Source organism: Aotus nancymaae, unplaced genomic scaffold, assembly GCF_030222135.1.
Source record: "Aotus nancymaae isolate 86718 unplaced genomic scaffold, 86718_ANA_hifiasm-v0.15.2.pri h1tg000007l, whole genome shotgun sequence".
Taxonomy (NCBI): Eukaryota; Metazoa; Chordata; class Mammalia; order Primates; family Aotidae; genus Aotus; species Aotus nancymaae.
In genome coordinates, this window is record NW_026988418.1 from 28690119 (window position 1) to 28706578 (window position 16460).

General features: G+C 39.9%; 1 protein-coding gene across 1 annotated transcript; it reads left to right on the forward strand.

The window, feature by feature from the left end:
- Positions 1–329: 329 nt before the first annotated feature.
- LEPROT (leptin receptor overlapping transcript) lies at positions 330–16255 on the forward strand. Its single transcript, XM_012442666.3, has 4 exons — positions 330–400; positions 4950–5025; positions 9540–9726; positions 11514–16255. The coding sequence occupies exons 1-4, from the start codon at positions 385–387 to the stop codon at positions 11628–11630; spliced, it is 396 nt and encodes a 131-aa protein (XP_012298089.1). The 5' UTR covers positions 330–384; the 3' UTR covers positions 11631–16255.
- The last annotated feature ends 205 nt before the right edge of the window (positions 16256–16460 follow it).

Here is a 16460-nt window from a genome sequence, read left to right on the forward strand (position 1 = left end):
TGTACCGTCAGGGGCGGGGCTGTGAGTAGCGGGGCGGGGTCTGAACTAGCAGGCACGGCCCCTGAGAGCTGGGGGCGGGGTTCTGCACCAGGAGGGGCAGGGCTCTTGGTGGGCGGAGTTGGGGTCTGGACCAGCAGGGGCGGCCTCTGCGAGCTGGGGGCTAGGGTCTGCATTGGCGGGGGCGGGGCTCTGAGTGGTGGGGTGGGGTCTAGACCAGCAGGCGTGGCCTTTGCCAGCTGGGAGCGGGGCTCTGCGTGACCGGGGCGGGGCTCTGCGTGGCCGGGGCGGGCTCGGGATCTGCTGGGCCACTCCCGGTCTGGCTTGGGCCTGCTGCCCGGGCGGTGGCGGGAAGCCGGAAGCAGCCGCTGCCCCAGCTCGGAAGACATGGCGGGCGTTAAAGGTACATGGCGGTCCCCGGCCCGCTCCTCGTGTGGTGGGGTCGCCACCTCCGTTCCGGTCAAGCCTGGGGCTAAGCCTCCCGTGCGCCGCTGGGAACGGCCTTACCACCCTTCCCGCCTCTCCGGGTGGGGAGGCGATCGCCCGTTCCCTTCGTCCTTTGGGGTGCGGGTGGAGCGGCGTTTCACGGGAGCCTCGGCCCTTTTTGAGAGGCCGCTGGCTTTCCCACTCTCCAGTGGCGGCACCAGAATCTCCCCACCTCAGGCGGACCCCCGCCGTGAGCGGCGCCCTCTACCCCTCCAGAGTTTTTAAACAAGATTTCCACTTCTTGACGTGTCCACGCTAACGCCTTTCCTCGGGTTTTTTGCCCCTCTGTAGTTTCCTGTTTGTTACAAAGGACACTTTGTCTCCCGGATTCTTAGCGTTTGGAAACTTAATCCTCTCGTTCCTAATGATTTTTACACCTGGGCCGAGTTGAGCGCGGGCAGGTGTCAATGGAAAGCACCCAGAAAGGCGCTGTTTCTCGCAGTCATGGAGAGATTAGGTGTAGTTTTAACACTGCTTTCTTCGGTGTTCTCTGTGTTCGTCTATGGACAGAGAAGACAGTAGTGTTTGTGTAGTGTGTGTTTTTTGCATGGGGCAGTTGATAAAAACACTGCTTCCCTTATCTGTATGGCTTCAGAGCAATGTGAGACGGAAAAGGTTTTTTGCAAGGCTTCCTGTTATTTTAGTAGGAAACCATTCCATTGCTAATCTATCGAATAGAGTAGCATGATTTGTTTTTATATTGGCGTTTGTATCATCCTTGAAATTTGCACCCAAAGATATTCCCAGTTAACATCTGCTATAAACATGTATATACTATATATGCATGAGTACGCCTCTGTTCACTCTGAATTTATCTGAGTGTGTGAACTGTTAGCAGCAGACATATTTTATCATTATTTCTGGCTGACTTTTATATTCATTATCAGTTTAGTAAACATGGTTTTACTTGGAGAGTGTCGACTGTGTTATTAGATATCCATTTGAAACCAATGCCGAAAACAGATGAAAAGTAGTGTCTCAGTACTGCACATGATCAGAAACTACCAAATCATGATCATGTTTGTGTGTGAATGTGTTAGAAAATTGTGATGTTAAAAAAAAAAAAAAAAAAAAGGAAGTCTTAAATGGAAAAGGTCTAAGGGAAGGAAGCATTTTGCAGAATCTTCAACTTTTATTGAGGAACTACTATATGCCAGAGACTTAGGATAAAGATAAATGAGAAGTTATTGGTGGATGACAGAGCTGGAAGTAATATTACTATGTGACTGTTTATGATGGGCTCAGATGCTGTGGGAGAACAGAGATGGTGGGTTGGATTTTGTCCTCCAAAAAGATACGTTCAAGCTCTAATTCCCTAGTACCTGTGAATGTGATTTTATTTGGAAGTAGGGTCTTTGCAGATATAATCAAGTTAAAATGATAACTGGTTTAAGGTGGGCCCTAATCCAATGACTGGTGTCCTTATAAGAGAAGAGGGGAATTTGGGCATGGAGACATACATGGGGAGTACCATGTGAAGATGGTGACAAAAATTGGAGTGATGCAGCTACAAAGCCAGGAGGGCCAAAGATTGCTGGCAACCATGCTGGCAATCACTGGGTGTTAGGAAGAGGCAAGGAAGGGTGTTTCCCTACAGCCTTCAGAGGGAGTATGGTGGTGCTGCTGATACCTTGATTTCAGAAGTCCAGCCTCTAGAACTGTCAGAAGATAAATTTCTGTTGTTCTCAGCCATCCAGTTTGTGGTACTTTGTAACAGCAGCCCTAAGAAACTGATCCAGGTGGGATTACTTTCCCCTGCTCCAGGAGGAAAGAGGACTGTTATCACAGAAGAGATGATGCTTGCACTGAATCTGAAGGGATCAATACGGCTTCACCTGGCAAGGCATGGAGCACAGGTGGAGTATATCCCAAGTGGAGAGGACAGCATATGACATGGGGCAGGGAGCATGAAACAACATGCCTTCTTCTCTTCAGGTCTTAAGCTACATTAGTAAGACCGGAACTTAGTGGTGAGGTTGAAGCTGGACAGCCAGTTAGGAGTGAGTCAGACCAGACCATGCTGAGCCTTCATGCCAGGACGACTTATAGGCTGTGGAAGCAACTGCAAAGCAGTGGCGGCAGTGATAATATATATTTGGAAGATCACTGTCTGCTGTGTAGAGGATGGATTGGAAGAGTCACAGAGGCAGGAATGAGAGGATAAGGGCCCGCACCAGGGCCATAGCAGAGAGTTTAACAAGCCTGGAAGATTGACATTGATTTGTTGGAAGGTGGAATGCAGTTATAGATAGGACCTTTAAAGGGCAGGGATAGTGGTTCGGTTTTATACATGTTACACATGTTGAATTTGAGGTCCTTGTTGGCTGTCAAGGCAGAGAAGTCCAGATTGGAGGTGGAAGTACAGGCGTAGTTCTTTAGGACCTACTCTGGGCTGGAGCATCAGTTGTGACGGGGCCCTTGTGGTACTGGGAGCTCTGGGTTGATTGTAATTTTTCAGCAGGAGTGTGTAGTATGAGATGGGTTTGGATTTTTGGTCAACTCCAACTTTAAGAGGTCCAAAGGATGTAATTCCTGAAAAGAGAGATTAAAAAAAAAACAAAAAGAATTAAACAGAAATATGGTTGTGAACCTTGAGAAACTGGTATCAGAACAGAAGGAAGAGGTCTACAATTCCTAGCTTTGACAGGCCTCATGGAGGAGGGAGTACTGCAGATGGTCAGAAACAGAGGAGGGGAGGAACGCCTGCTAGGAAAAGAGTATCTAATGAAATAATATGTGGAATTTGCTTTCCATCCACACATGGGCATTTTCCATTAAAGAGTAGCATGGACTAAATGCAAAAAGATATGTTAAAATTGACAGTTTTTCTTTGTCCCTTAACATCTGTATACTTTCAGATGTTTTTAAAAAGCACTTTGGCATCTTCCTATGAGAGTCTCTCTAAATCTCCTCTCAAGCAAAAGGAAGCAATCAAAAATGTTCATCAGCTTAATTAATTAGTTTAATACTAATTATGAGTATTATGGATTTTTTTCAGAAGAAAATTTGGATAATACAGTCTCCTATGCTTTTGATTTCTACCTTTATCAAAGAACATTGCTAAAATGAGAAGATACCTAGGTCAGTCAGCATCTGTTTGACTACCTCCTTTTGCTAAGCACTTTCCATAGATTATCTCATTTAATTCCCATAAGCTCAATTAGGTGGCACCATTATTTCCATTTTACTGGTAAGGAATCAGATTCAAAGGGGTTTAGCTTCTACCCAAGGTCATAAGAACAAATGGTGGCAGAGTTAAGATTTGACTCATATTTGTGACTCAGAGTTCAAGATTTTTTTTAACAACCCTGATACTCTTGTTTCTCAATCAGCAGCATGACAAGGGCAGATACGTTCCTACTCCTGTAGAGATTAGTGTCCAATAGATACAGGGAATAAATATTTTATTCAGTGTACACTAGTTGAAATTGTTTCCTACATAGGCATGAAAGCAATCTTCACGTACTGTGGTTTTGGGAGGCAAAATGATCAAAGGTATATATTACAGGGAGGCAGTTCTGGATTATTTAAAGGAGGGCTTTCAACATTTAGAAACTGTTGGAATTAAATGACCTGCCTTGGGTGGTAGTGAGTTTTCTTTCACTGGAGTTGTGTGGACTGACTGGCTGACCTCTTGTGACAAATATAGAGGGAATTCATACATTAAATAGGAGTTAGGAACTGGAATTACTTGAGCCTTTGTATACCTTATGATTTTAAGGTGGCAGACATGGGTCATTGTCTTAATTAGTTTGGGCTACTGTAAGAAATATATTGTAGACTGGGTGGCTTAAACAACGACATTTAGTTTCCACAGTTCTGAAGACTGGGAAATCCAAAATTTTGGTGCAGTCAGATCTGGTGTCTGGTGAGAGCCGGCTTCCTGGTTTGCAGGCCTGCTTTCTGCTCTCACTTGGAGAACAGAGAGAGAGGAAGAGAGAAAATCTGTGTGCTCTACTTTTCTCTTCTTATAAGGACACTCATCCCATCGTGAAGACCCCACCCTCATGACCTCATCTGAACCTAATTATCTCCCAAAGGCCCACCTCCTAATGGCATCTCATGGTAACAGGGATGGAGCCAGGAAGGTTGCAACATGAATTTGAAAGGGACAATGCAGTCTGTAACAGGAGTCATTTGCTAGTCAAATGTAACCTCAATAAAATGAGTAAATTGTTAGATTTGCTTGAATTTGGGAGCTTTTATTCTTTTTTTTTTTAGTAAACATTTTTATTGATAAATGATTCACATACTATAACATTAACCTTTTAAAGTGTAAGATTTCATGGTTTTTAGTATATTCAGAAGGTTGTGCAGCCATCACTACTCTCTAATTTCAGAAAATTTCATCACCCCCCCACCAAAGAAACTGAATCTATTAGTAGTCACTCCCCATTTCCCCAAACCCTCTAGCCCCTGGCGACTTCTGCTGTGGGAACTTTAACTCTCGGCTTTATTTTTCACAGCTCTTGTGGCATTATCCTTCAGTGGGGCTATTGGGCTGACTTTTCTTATGCTGGGATGTGCCTTAGAGGATTATGGGTAAGTTATCATTTCAAAAAGAACTATTCCTCTTTCTGTGTCTTTGTCACTATTAGTATGGGTGTTAGAGAGTTTGGTCAGTTTAGCACCAAGTTCTAACCAATGAGTTAATGAAGCCCAGATTATGACACAATCTCTTTGTGGGTCAGGTGTACTTTTGCAGAAGAAAAGGCTCTGTTAAAAATTGATGTGTTCATTCCATAAGCATTTGTTTAACACCTACTCTGGACTAGCTGGAGACACACAAATGAAGAGACACAGTCCGGTCCTCAAAGAGGTACAGTTCTAGTTGTGAGTGAGAGACAGGCAAACAGTCTAGTCAGTAAGGTGGCAGCTGCAGTGGAGATGCCAGCCAAGTGTGCTGGAGCTCAGAGAAAGTGCAGCTGAGTTTCAGTGAGACAGTCGGGGAGGGCTGCATGGCAGAGGTTGTATCTGAACCAAGACTTGGTAGATAAAAGTTTCTTAGGCTGATAAGTCAGGGGAGGACATTCCAGGCAGAGGAAACATTATACACATTTTTTTAATTCAACCATTGTTGGTTGAGTGCCTCCCATGAGCCAGCTACTGTTATGGGAACTAGGGATTAAGACATAAGAAAACAAAGGTCCTGCTCTCTCAGAGTTTCTGTTTCAGTGGGGGAGATGGACAGTAAACAACAAAAGTGCGCATTCTGTCAGAGGTAGAAGTGGTACAAAAGATAAAGGGCACAGAGGCTGGGAAGACAGTGGGCAGGGAGGGCCTTTCAGAGGAGATAAAAAGTGAGAAGAAATGTCAAGAAAATCAGGAAGCAGGTCATACAGATCTCTGGGGAAAAAGCGTTTTAGGCACCAGGAAAGCTGTATGCTAAGACCCAGAGACATGAAAGTGTATAGCCTTTTCAGGAAACCTTACATGGTACATTATGGTACAGCATAAGTTGTAGTTGAAGAGGCAAAGGAAGGGTTAGTCAAGAATGTAAGAGTCAGCATTTAGGACTGTATATGCCATGTAGAAGAGGTTCCATTTTATACTTCAGACAATAGGAGCTGGAAAAATATCTTGAGAAGGGGTTTGGAGGAGGGGGTTAGGTTAAAATGTCATTCTTGCCATAATGTGAGACTAGATAGGAAAGTGCTGAGATTGCAGTCAGGGAGAATAGTAAGGGACTGCTGTCATAAATCAAGCAAAACTGAAGTCTAGGCAGTGGGAATAGAAAGAAAAGGAGAGTGAGTTAGGAAGCCAAACCAACCAACAGGTTTTGTTCATTGATGTCAGGGTTCAAAAAGGGGAGAGAGTTCTTTGATGTCTCCCAGGTGATTGGCTTGAACGACCAGATAGAAGATGGTGTGATTAGGCGGGGCACGGTGACTCACGCCTGTAATTCTAGCACTTTGGGAGGCCGAGGCAGGTGGATCATGAGTTCAAGAAATCGAGACCATTCTTGCCAACATGGTGAAACCCCAACTCTACTAAAAATACAAAAAATTAGCTGGGTGTGGTGGTATGCACCTGTAGTCCCAGCTACTCGGGAGGCTGAGGTGGAAGAATTGCTTGAACCCGGGAGGCGGAAGTTGCAGTGAGCTGAGATCACACCACTGCACTCCAGCCTGGTGACAGAGTAAGACTCCGTCCCACCCCCACCCCCGCAAAAAGAAGATGATGTAATTGAGACCAACTGAAGTGAGTTGTTATGATATTGATGAATTCAAATCTATCACCCCAGTCCTGGCCAACAATTACAGAAATTGTTTAAACCCAAGAAGGATCCAAATATAAGCAATCATCTATAATTGTTCAGAGCCTTCACAGCAATTACCTTATTGTAGCTTTAGGAATGTCATAAGGTATTATTATCCTCATTTCTTGCTGGGAAACTGAAGCCCAGAGTAGTTGAAGACTTACCCAGATTGCACAGCAATAAGTGACAGAAGCTGGATGCAGTGGCTCGTGTCCATAATCCCAGCACTTTGGGAGGCAGAGGTAGGAGGACTACTTGAAGCCAGGAGTTTGAGACCAGTCTGGGCAACAAAGTGAGACCCCATTCTACAAAGAAACTAAAAAAAAAGTAGCCAGGCATGGTGATGTGTGCCTGTAGTCCCAGCTGCTTGGGAGGCTGAGGTGGGAAGATTGGTTGAGCCCAGGGGTTGGAGGCTGCAGTGAGCTGTAATCGCACCACTGCACTTTAGCCTGGGCAACAGAGCGAGACTCTGTCTCTTAAATAAAAAAAGTAAAAAAAAAAAAAAAAAGGCAGACATGGAAATGGAACTCATGTTCTGACTCTCTTGACCAAACGTTTTTCTGTTATTCCACAACCAACTCTAAATCTAGGAGTTTTAATTCTCTGTGATACACTGTGTCTTTGTAAGGTAAGAAAATGACCCATTACTGCTACTACAAAGAAGTTTATTTTCTGTCTTTATTTAATTTTTTTGTTTTTTAGAGACACCACCACACCTAGCTGATTTTTTAAAAAGTTTTTGTAGAGACGGAGTCTCTCTGTGTTGCTCAGGCTGGTCTTGAACTCCTGGCCTTAAGTCATCCTCCTGCCTTGGCCTCCCAAAGCTGTATCTTAATGATAGTGAACCAGGATTATAATCTATATTGGAAGTCAACAAACTGCCACATACGGCCTGCTACATGTTTTTGTAATGAAGGTTTTATTGAAATACAGCCATGCTCGTTGGTTTATGAATTATCTTTGGCTGCTTTTGTATTGCTCTGCCAGTTATCCTTGGCAGAGTTGAGTAGTTGAGACATAGTCTTTATAACTTGAAAACTTTTTCTGTAAAGGGCCAAAGATTGCTTGTTCATGTATGAGCAATCTTGTTTATAGACAAAATGTGTTTACTGATTTGTATATAGTTAGTATTTACATTTTGTCTATAAATAAGATTGCTCGTACATGAACATTTCTCTTAGTTGGATATTGGTGGCTTACTATGAATGGAAACATAGAGTCAGATTGTTTTTCAGAAAACCGTCACTGTATTTCAGGAAGAATTAAGAGTTTTTAACTGCAGATATGCCAGGTGACAGCTGTTTCTATTCCACAATGCTTCCCTTCTTGGATCTCCTTGCTTACTGTTAAAAGAAGGGCTTTGAACTGGAGAGTGTCTCAGGGCTCCTTCCCACAGTATTGTTTGGTGATTCTTGAAACATACCGTCATTCTTCTAGTTTAAAATTAGGAGTCCAAATCTACTGTTTCCATCCTGAGTCCTCTTGAGGGACACATTCCCTTCTTGCCTTTTGGTTACCTAGATCAGTGGCTGGAATGGGAGGCTTTCATTAGTGTGGCTTCATCCCAATTCCTGCTTGTAGGTGCTGTCTGGGTGTATCTGTGTGATCATAGTATTGTGGTGATATGAATTATTGTGGTGTATATATATAAAAAATATACAGAGACTTTTTTTCTTAAGAAATGAAGCATAATGAATGTTTGATGGAGGAAAAAATATTATTTTTGAAGTATTTATAGAGAAAATACCACTGGAAACCAGATGGCAATGTTTGTTTTAGAACTACGAAACGTTGAAATTTGGGAAGAAAACTGTTTTGTTTTGCTTTTCCATTACACTGTTATTTGTGAGCTCTTATACTGAAGATTAGAGTACATCTAAAATTTTTACTAGTGAGCATATTTATTTTCATGTCTTCTGTACTTAAAATTTATTTGTTATTTTATTCATTTAAAAAGTACATGATTCTAGGCCCTGGAGATAAATGGCGATTGACCAAGAGTGATCTATCAGAGGGTAATAAGTGTTGTGCAGAAAGTTAAAAAAGGGTGGTATGTTTGAGGGTGACCTGGGGTACTTTAGAATAGATGGCCAGGAAAAGCCGCTTTTAGAAAGGAATTTGTCAGTTTTGATCACATGGTATGAAGGAGTCAGCCAATGAGAAGATTATGGGGAAGGACATTGCAAGCAGGGGGCACAGCTAGTGCAAAGGCCCCAGGATAACAGCTATGAGCTCAGAGTGTTCAAGGAACAGAGAAAGAAGGCTGGTGTGGCTACAGATTAAGCAAATGAAGGGAAAATAGTACAAAATGAATGGAAGAAGTAGATAATACCAGACCATGTAAGGCTTTGTAGGTTAGAGCAAGGAAGTTGGGGTTTATTCTAAGCCCTTAAAAGGTTTCAAGGATGCATGCACTCAAAGGATCTTTACTGAATTAGCTTTTGCAAGACACTGTACTGTGTTCTATAGGGAAAGCAGAAATGACTAAGTTAAAATTCTGTCTCTAAAGAAATTGCAGCTCAGTAGTACAGAAAACAGTAAAGTTTCTAGAGTATATGTTATGTAGTAGTTTCTTAACACAAGGTTAGCTACCTACATAGTAATGAACTAGTAATTTTAAAGTTATCACTACTTATCTATCCCTGGTAGAAATCATCTTATGTTCTAATATTCACAACTAATTATTTTTTTGACCTACACATTGAAAATAGCAATGATTTTGAAATAGTAGTATGTCTTTTATTTAAAGTGTAACTGTGACTTTTCTTTTTGGATTTTGCCTGGGTTCAACTGACAGCGTTTACTGGCCCTTATTCGTCCTGATTTTCCACGCCATCTCCCCCATCCCTCATTTCATTGCCAAAAGAGTCACATATGACTCTGATGCAACCAGTAGTGCCTGTCGGGAACTGGCGTATTTCTTCACTACTGGAATTGTTGTTTCTGCCTTTGGATTTCCTGTTATTCTTGCTCGTGTGGCTGTGGTAAGTTTGATTTTCTTTGTTTTGCTCTATTGTTGCTGAGTTTACTTCAGAGGCCTGTGTCTGGGACCTCTATTTCATTTTCATTGCTTAGACCTAATACTTAAGGCCACATATTTTTAGTTCCTCTGTTCCTCTACTTTAGACCTACCTATCAGTAGCTTGGTCATGTTTTCAGAATGCTTTATTTCTCTTACAAGTGTTAGCCAGACTATATGATTTCTTATTTTTCTACTTTAAGCTATTCTCTGGAATTGTTCTTAAATTCCTGCCTCTTAAATCTTACAGTAATCCACAGATACTATGCTAGCAATACTTTTCTAGTTACAAGATGAAAATATTTCAAATTCTTCTTTTGCAAATGGGATTATAGACTCAACTCTCAACTCAGTATAATAGGTATATGTTGAAGGACAACTATGTAGCTTCTAGAAAATGCAGTGAATAAGATGACATCTTCACTTCCAAGATAAAAACTTTCATTTTGTCTCCAAAGTACACATTGTAGGTATAGTTTACTCAATTATTTGATGTTCACTGTCTTTCCTACTATTTGATTTTATTGCCCCCCAATTACATTCTATTTCAATCTTATGAAACTCTTATTTGAGGCATTGAATATCAGTTAAGTACAAGTCTTATTTATTCATTCAATAAATATCTTTGGAACAACTGCTATTTGTAGAACACCAGAAGAAGAGATAGGTACTATATCTGCTCCTAAGAAACACAGAAACTAGCTTGCTGGGTAAGGAGACTGTAAGTGTACTATGTGAGACAGTTGAAACATGATCAGAATGCCACCACAACACAAAGGGGCACCAAGAAGAGAGAAATGCCGACTGGCATTTGATACGGCCTCTAAAGATAAATAGCATTTGTACTGAAGTAGGATGGCTGTTACATGGAATGACATTCAAGTGTAAGAATGCAATATATGGAATAAAGAAGAGTCCAGTGTGGCAGAGCTAAAAGAAAGTTGTTGAGATTAAGGCTGAAGAGTTTGTGAAACCTGATTAGCAAGGGTCTTGAACCCCATGTCGGTTTGAACTTTGTCTAGATAATGGGGAAGGATGGAAGGTTTTTAAATACAACAAGATTGTCATGACTTTATTCTTTTTGTGCTTTAAACCAGCACTTCTTAAGCACTGCAGTAAATATTTATATTTTTTCCTTTTAATACTGCCATCATGTTTTGTGAATAAACTTCCATTGATGTTTTTATTGGTTAAAGTAAAACAAACCAAAAAAATGCCCACTAGAGGGTACTCTCACCCCCAAATGTGCTTCTGTAAAACCATCTACAAATCATCTACCAAGCTGGAAAGCAGTTTTCACTTGTATGAAGACTATTATTTAAAATCTTTTCTTGCCTAGAAAAGAAATAAACAAAGCCATAACTCTCCAATTTTTATTTTCCATGACAGAAGTTGATGTGTGCAGAAGTTGATGTATGCAGAACTTTCAGTACCCAATATTGTAATTGCACCATTTATAATCTTACCACTTGAGTTTTACTTAAGGCAATCATTGTCAATTAAAAACAAGTAGAGAAATATGTCTAACTGGGAAAATGTTAAGGATGATATCAGACTTAATTAACAAGCATCACAGAAGTAATTAGACTAATTACTGAACAGTTCATTGTCTCCTGCCTGTTACATTACTAAGCCTTTTCTCAGCTTTGTGTAATATTTCATTGGATGTTTCTAATGCAGAAAATAATAGAGATTGCAAAGAGTACAATATGAAGGAAGTAAAGATTTAATCCTTCTTTTCTTGTCTTTCAGATCAAATGGGGAGCTTGTGGCCTTGTGTTAGCAGGCAATGCAGTCATTTTCCTTACAATTCAAGGGTTTTTCCTTATATTTGGAAGAGGAGATGATTTTAGCTGGGAGCAGTGGTAGCACTTTATTCTGATTATAGTGCATTGAATTTCTTAGAACTCATACTATATGTATACATGTGCACATGCTGCATTTTACTATGAAATTTAATATGCTGGGTTTTTTAATATCTTTATATCATGTTCACTTTAAGGAAGGCTTCATAAGTAAAAGTTGAGTTTTATTCTCAGCAAATAGACCTCTCAAATTTAGATTATGTTACTCAAATAATATTACTTGTTTGGCTGTTCATCTAGTCATGGTGCTCTCGAAAATATATTAGCAAAACCTTGTAGACAGCTGCTGCCTTATACAGTGCATCTAAACCTTTTGCCTGGGGATGGGCTTGGAGAGGCAGATAACACTGAAGCAGGTCTCTATGGCCCACAAAGGCAAGGGTGGATCCCTCTTTGTGTTGTAGCCCTGTATTCTTCAAAGTGTGGCCCACAGACCAAGAGCATTGACATTTCCTAGGACCTTATTAGAAATGCAGGATCTGAAGCCCTACTCTGGATCCAGGGCATTTTGATGAGAGCCATAGGAGTTGTATGCACATTAAAGTTGGAGAAGCATCATCATAGAGAAGTAAACATCTACCCCAACTTCCTTACCTTCTCAGTGGCTAAACCACTTAACTTCTCTGAGTGTTACCTGCTCATTTGTAAAAAATAATAATAATAATAAAAAAGTCTCACCTTCCCTCATGCTGAGGACAAGTTCAGATGTTCAAGCCTATAATATTTAGGCTGTTCCTCAAATTTGTGAAAAGTGTTTTCAGAATTGGGAGATAGTCAGAGGGTACAAAGCCTTAGGAGGAATAAGTGTGATTTTATTTTTTTTTAAGATCAGTTGCATAGCATGCTAAATATGGGAATAATTGAATGTACATTTCAATATTGCTAAGAGTAAATTTCTAATGTTCTCATTACAAAAAAGTTAAATATTTGAGGTCATGATACGTTAGTGTAGTCATTTCAGCTTATATTCAAAAATCATAATACCATTTTGTACCCTATAAATATATACAATAATTTGTCAATATAAAAATAAGTTAAAAAAACAAAACATACCCTCTTGATCCCAAAAAAGTTCTCAGTGGGGAAGAGATATCTCTTCTTATCTGAAAGGCAGTGCTGGGGGAAGAGCTCCACTGGGATGCTGGCAGGGAGGCTGGGCTGGAGCCAGCCCCTGCATTAGCAGGAGTGGGAGAATAGATAGGTAACTCTTTTACATTTCCCTTATGATCTGGCACTTCTCCCCAGCTCCTTCCCTCTGCCTCCCACCCCTACTCCTCAACAGTGCTGGTTTGCTCTGACCTACAGCTCTGGTTCTTTCCTGAATGGATATAGGAATCATGTAAGCATGCAGTGGGTGAGCTGCTTAATTTCATTACATGTTGATGTACTCTTTGTCTTACATCCTGTAGATCTTTTATTATAACTTTATGCCACCCTTAAATGAATCACGGGGTATACATGTCATGTTGAATCCTGTAACCACAGTTTTCCCAGCTTACGTTTTTGTCTAAGATCTATTGAGAAAGGGAAATATGGGAAAGAGAACCATCTGATCAGAATACCACCAATAGTCTTTAAGCATTGTTAAAGTGTAAAACTGAAATACATTCAAAACACTTAAACCTTGAGGCTTGTGATCTGAGTAATTAGCTGGTATGATGTTGGGACCACAAGATAGAAAGTAATAACTAAAGGGTTAATCTGCAATGTTATTTTTTGGCCTTGTGTATGATTTTATGTTTTGAATGTGCTGTGTACATGTAGAATTGTTAAAGTTGTTATTTCCAATATTTATATTAGAAAAATTACTTAGATATTTTATAATTTTAACCAGCATTTTTAATAATGGCACTTGCATTTATTGTATTGTAATAAATTTGATGTTTAACTTTAAAAGTTGAACTTTAAAAGTTTTTATTGTGATGTTGCCTTGCTTGAAAAGATAACAAAAGTGAGAGAATTTCTTAATGTTTTGAAGTGGGCAGTTTTGAGCAATAATCTGTCCTGCAATAGAACAATAGCAATAAGTTTTAGGATACCATTTCGAATGTCTAGTTGGCGTGTAATAGCTTTTCTTTCTAAGATGGCAATAGTGATTCATTTCTACTACATTTTGCAAAAGTGTTTTTGTGGCTTATATACATTTTCAATAACCAAGGTAGCCTTCATATGTAGCCTTAAAGCATTACCTCTTGATTTTATCTTTAGACTGATATAAAGTACTTGCATATAGAGTATTTGAAGTGATAGATTATTAGATTTGCTCTATGTCTGAAAAGAGAGCTATTTATTCTGTAGTGCCTAAATATCATTTAAGTAGTAAATATCAATAGGAAATAGTGCTATATCTGAATGTATAATACAAATGTTTCATCATGGTGACACAAATGTTGGGCATTTTTCCACATAAAAGGCTTTTTTAAATATCGTAGAATATATTTGGAGATTCAGAGCATGGGGACAATAGTCTAAAACTGAGAATCCACTTCCGAAATTGCCCACAAGTAAATAGTCTTATGAAGGGATTCTTTATCATGTTTCAAACAAGTGACTTACAAGCAGACTTTGAGACACCTTTCCACAGAAACAGTACCATGAATTGGTGATTGAGTTCCCAGGCCAAGCCTCCATTGGCAGGTTCAACTCCAACATACCTGACCTGTGCTACTGAAGTTGCCTGCCTGACTTTTGTGTCTCTGAGACAGGATAGTGTGAGCAGTCTGGAGGAAGGACAGTGCAACTTTCCACTCCTTTTCCTAAGAACAAGGCCTTTCTCCTTTTAGTTTTTCCACTCACTTTGCTTCCTAATGCCCTTGAGGTCCAGGTACACTCCTGGGAGTTTTGCTCACCTCTCCCAACTGAGAGCCTTCCTATGGGCCTCCATCCTCCCTCCTGAGGTTCTTCATATTCTAGAGTCACCCATCCTTCTCCTCCCATTAGTCAGTTCTCTAAGTACAGCTGATGTCCTGTGGTGCTGAGAAGAAAGCAGATCACATTTCATCACAGATACAATGAATGCCTTGTGATTATCTTCTCCACATTTGAAACTCTGATTGATGCCTGCATTGGACCGACTGCCATGCCCACGATTGCTGCATCTGCATTTTTAGAGAATGGCTGATAACCCACTGATTCTCATTCACAGAGAATGGGAGAATGGAATGAAAAAACATTCCAGCAGCTTATAGAAGGTTAGCAATATTTTGGGACAGGGACAGTTCTACCTTGTCTCATCTCTTCCTCAGGAAGATTTCTGAGCTGGTCTTGCTTTTCATGGTTGTTTCTTTTCTTCCACTTAGGAATCCACAGATTTTTCTTACAGTCCTAAGGAGTCTTTACCTCTGAGGTGTCTCCTCAATGAATACACTTTTCAAGGCTGAAATGGTTCATTCTGTAATAACCTTTTTTATGTTCTCAGGGAAATGCTTAGGTGGTGTCACAAAAATGTGCCTTTTCAAAGTTTGCAAAATCAGATTTTGTATCCTGATAGGACCAAAATATTTATGAGGATGCTAGCATTTTCTAAGCATAGTAATTAGTTCACAACTGAAAAATGTTATTTCTCTAGTAGATAAATATTAGTTGTGCATTTTAATTCTTTTTCCATTTTGTCTTATGAAATACCTTATTACAAAAATTCCAGTGAGTAATAGCTCATAAATGATAATCTTTCAAATAGCCATGCTACCAGCTTACAACAGTGATACATGTAACCCCAAATGTGATGTGATAGGACAATTACTTTGTAAATAAAAACTTGTTATTTACATTTTTAACAAAGGCTTTTATGTACATTATTAAATGAAAAATTTTATGTTTTACTTTGTGGTGCATGACATTTGGAAAGGAGATCCACAAGTTAGTTTTCCCACTGTTTTTGTCTGCATAATCTTAATGTAAATCTGACCAGTTTGAAGCCCGTATTTGCTGTAGTTGAAGAGACGCAGTCCAGGAATGTTGTGCTGACTGGAAAGAATCCAGGCCTTGACTACAACTTTGCTGTGGCAGATGCTCCCCATGGTGGATGTGGAAGATTGGAAAAGCTGTATTGGAAAAGAGAAAAAAACCTGACACCTTAAGAAAAGTGCTCTACATATTTTGAAGAGTCTTTTTGTACAATACAGAAAAGAATGCACTAATGGAAAATAGTCTTGAAGGAATAATACATCCTCCTTACACAGAAAACATTTGGGAAAGAGCTGATTTTTTACAAGTGGATTTAGGCGGCCAGATTGTAAAGAAATCAAGCTAGTCATTTCTTTGTGTTGCCAAGCTAAGTGTAACATTAAACTTTTAACAGAAATAGAAATAAAAATTTGATAATACCAACATAACTATAAAATGTCCATAAGAAAAATCAGTTCCCAAGGAAAATTAATAGATGACCATTTTGAAACAGTTACTTGTGGTCAATACTAGGCACATAGGCAAAGTGGTCTTAATCCTAAGATTTCCCATTGGAAGAAGAGCACACTTGGAGACTGCACAATATCTCCTCACTTTTGATTATATCTTTATCAAAATTGAATAATGATAGCTGTTGACACTTTCAAATGAATAAATATTCACTTAAGTGTGTGCGTTCATTTTTCCCCTCAGAATAATTAAATAATAAAACCATCAGCTCAACTTTTGCTGGATAATTTCACTTACTAATTTAAAGCACAAATGCACCCATGCCTCTGCCTCAACACTATCACTTCCTCTGTGGTTGAGAAACAAATTATATCACCACACTCTGTAAAGTTTCATGATTCTTAAAGCCTTCTCAAAATTGTATGCTTGTTCACCAGAAATGCTGGATGAGCTCTAAACACAGGTTTTAATTGGACTC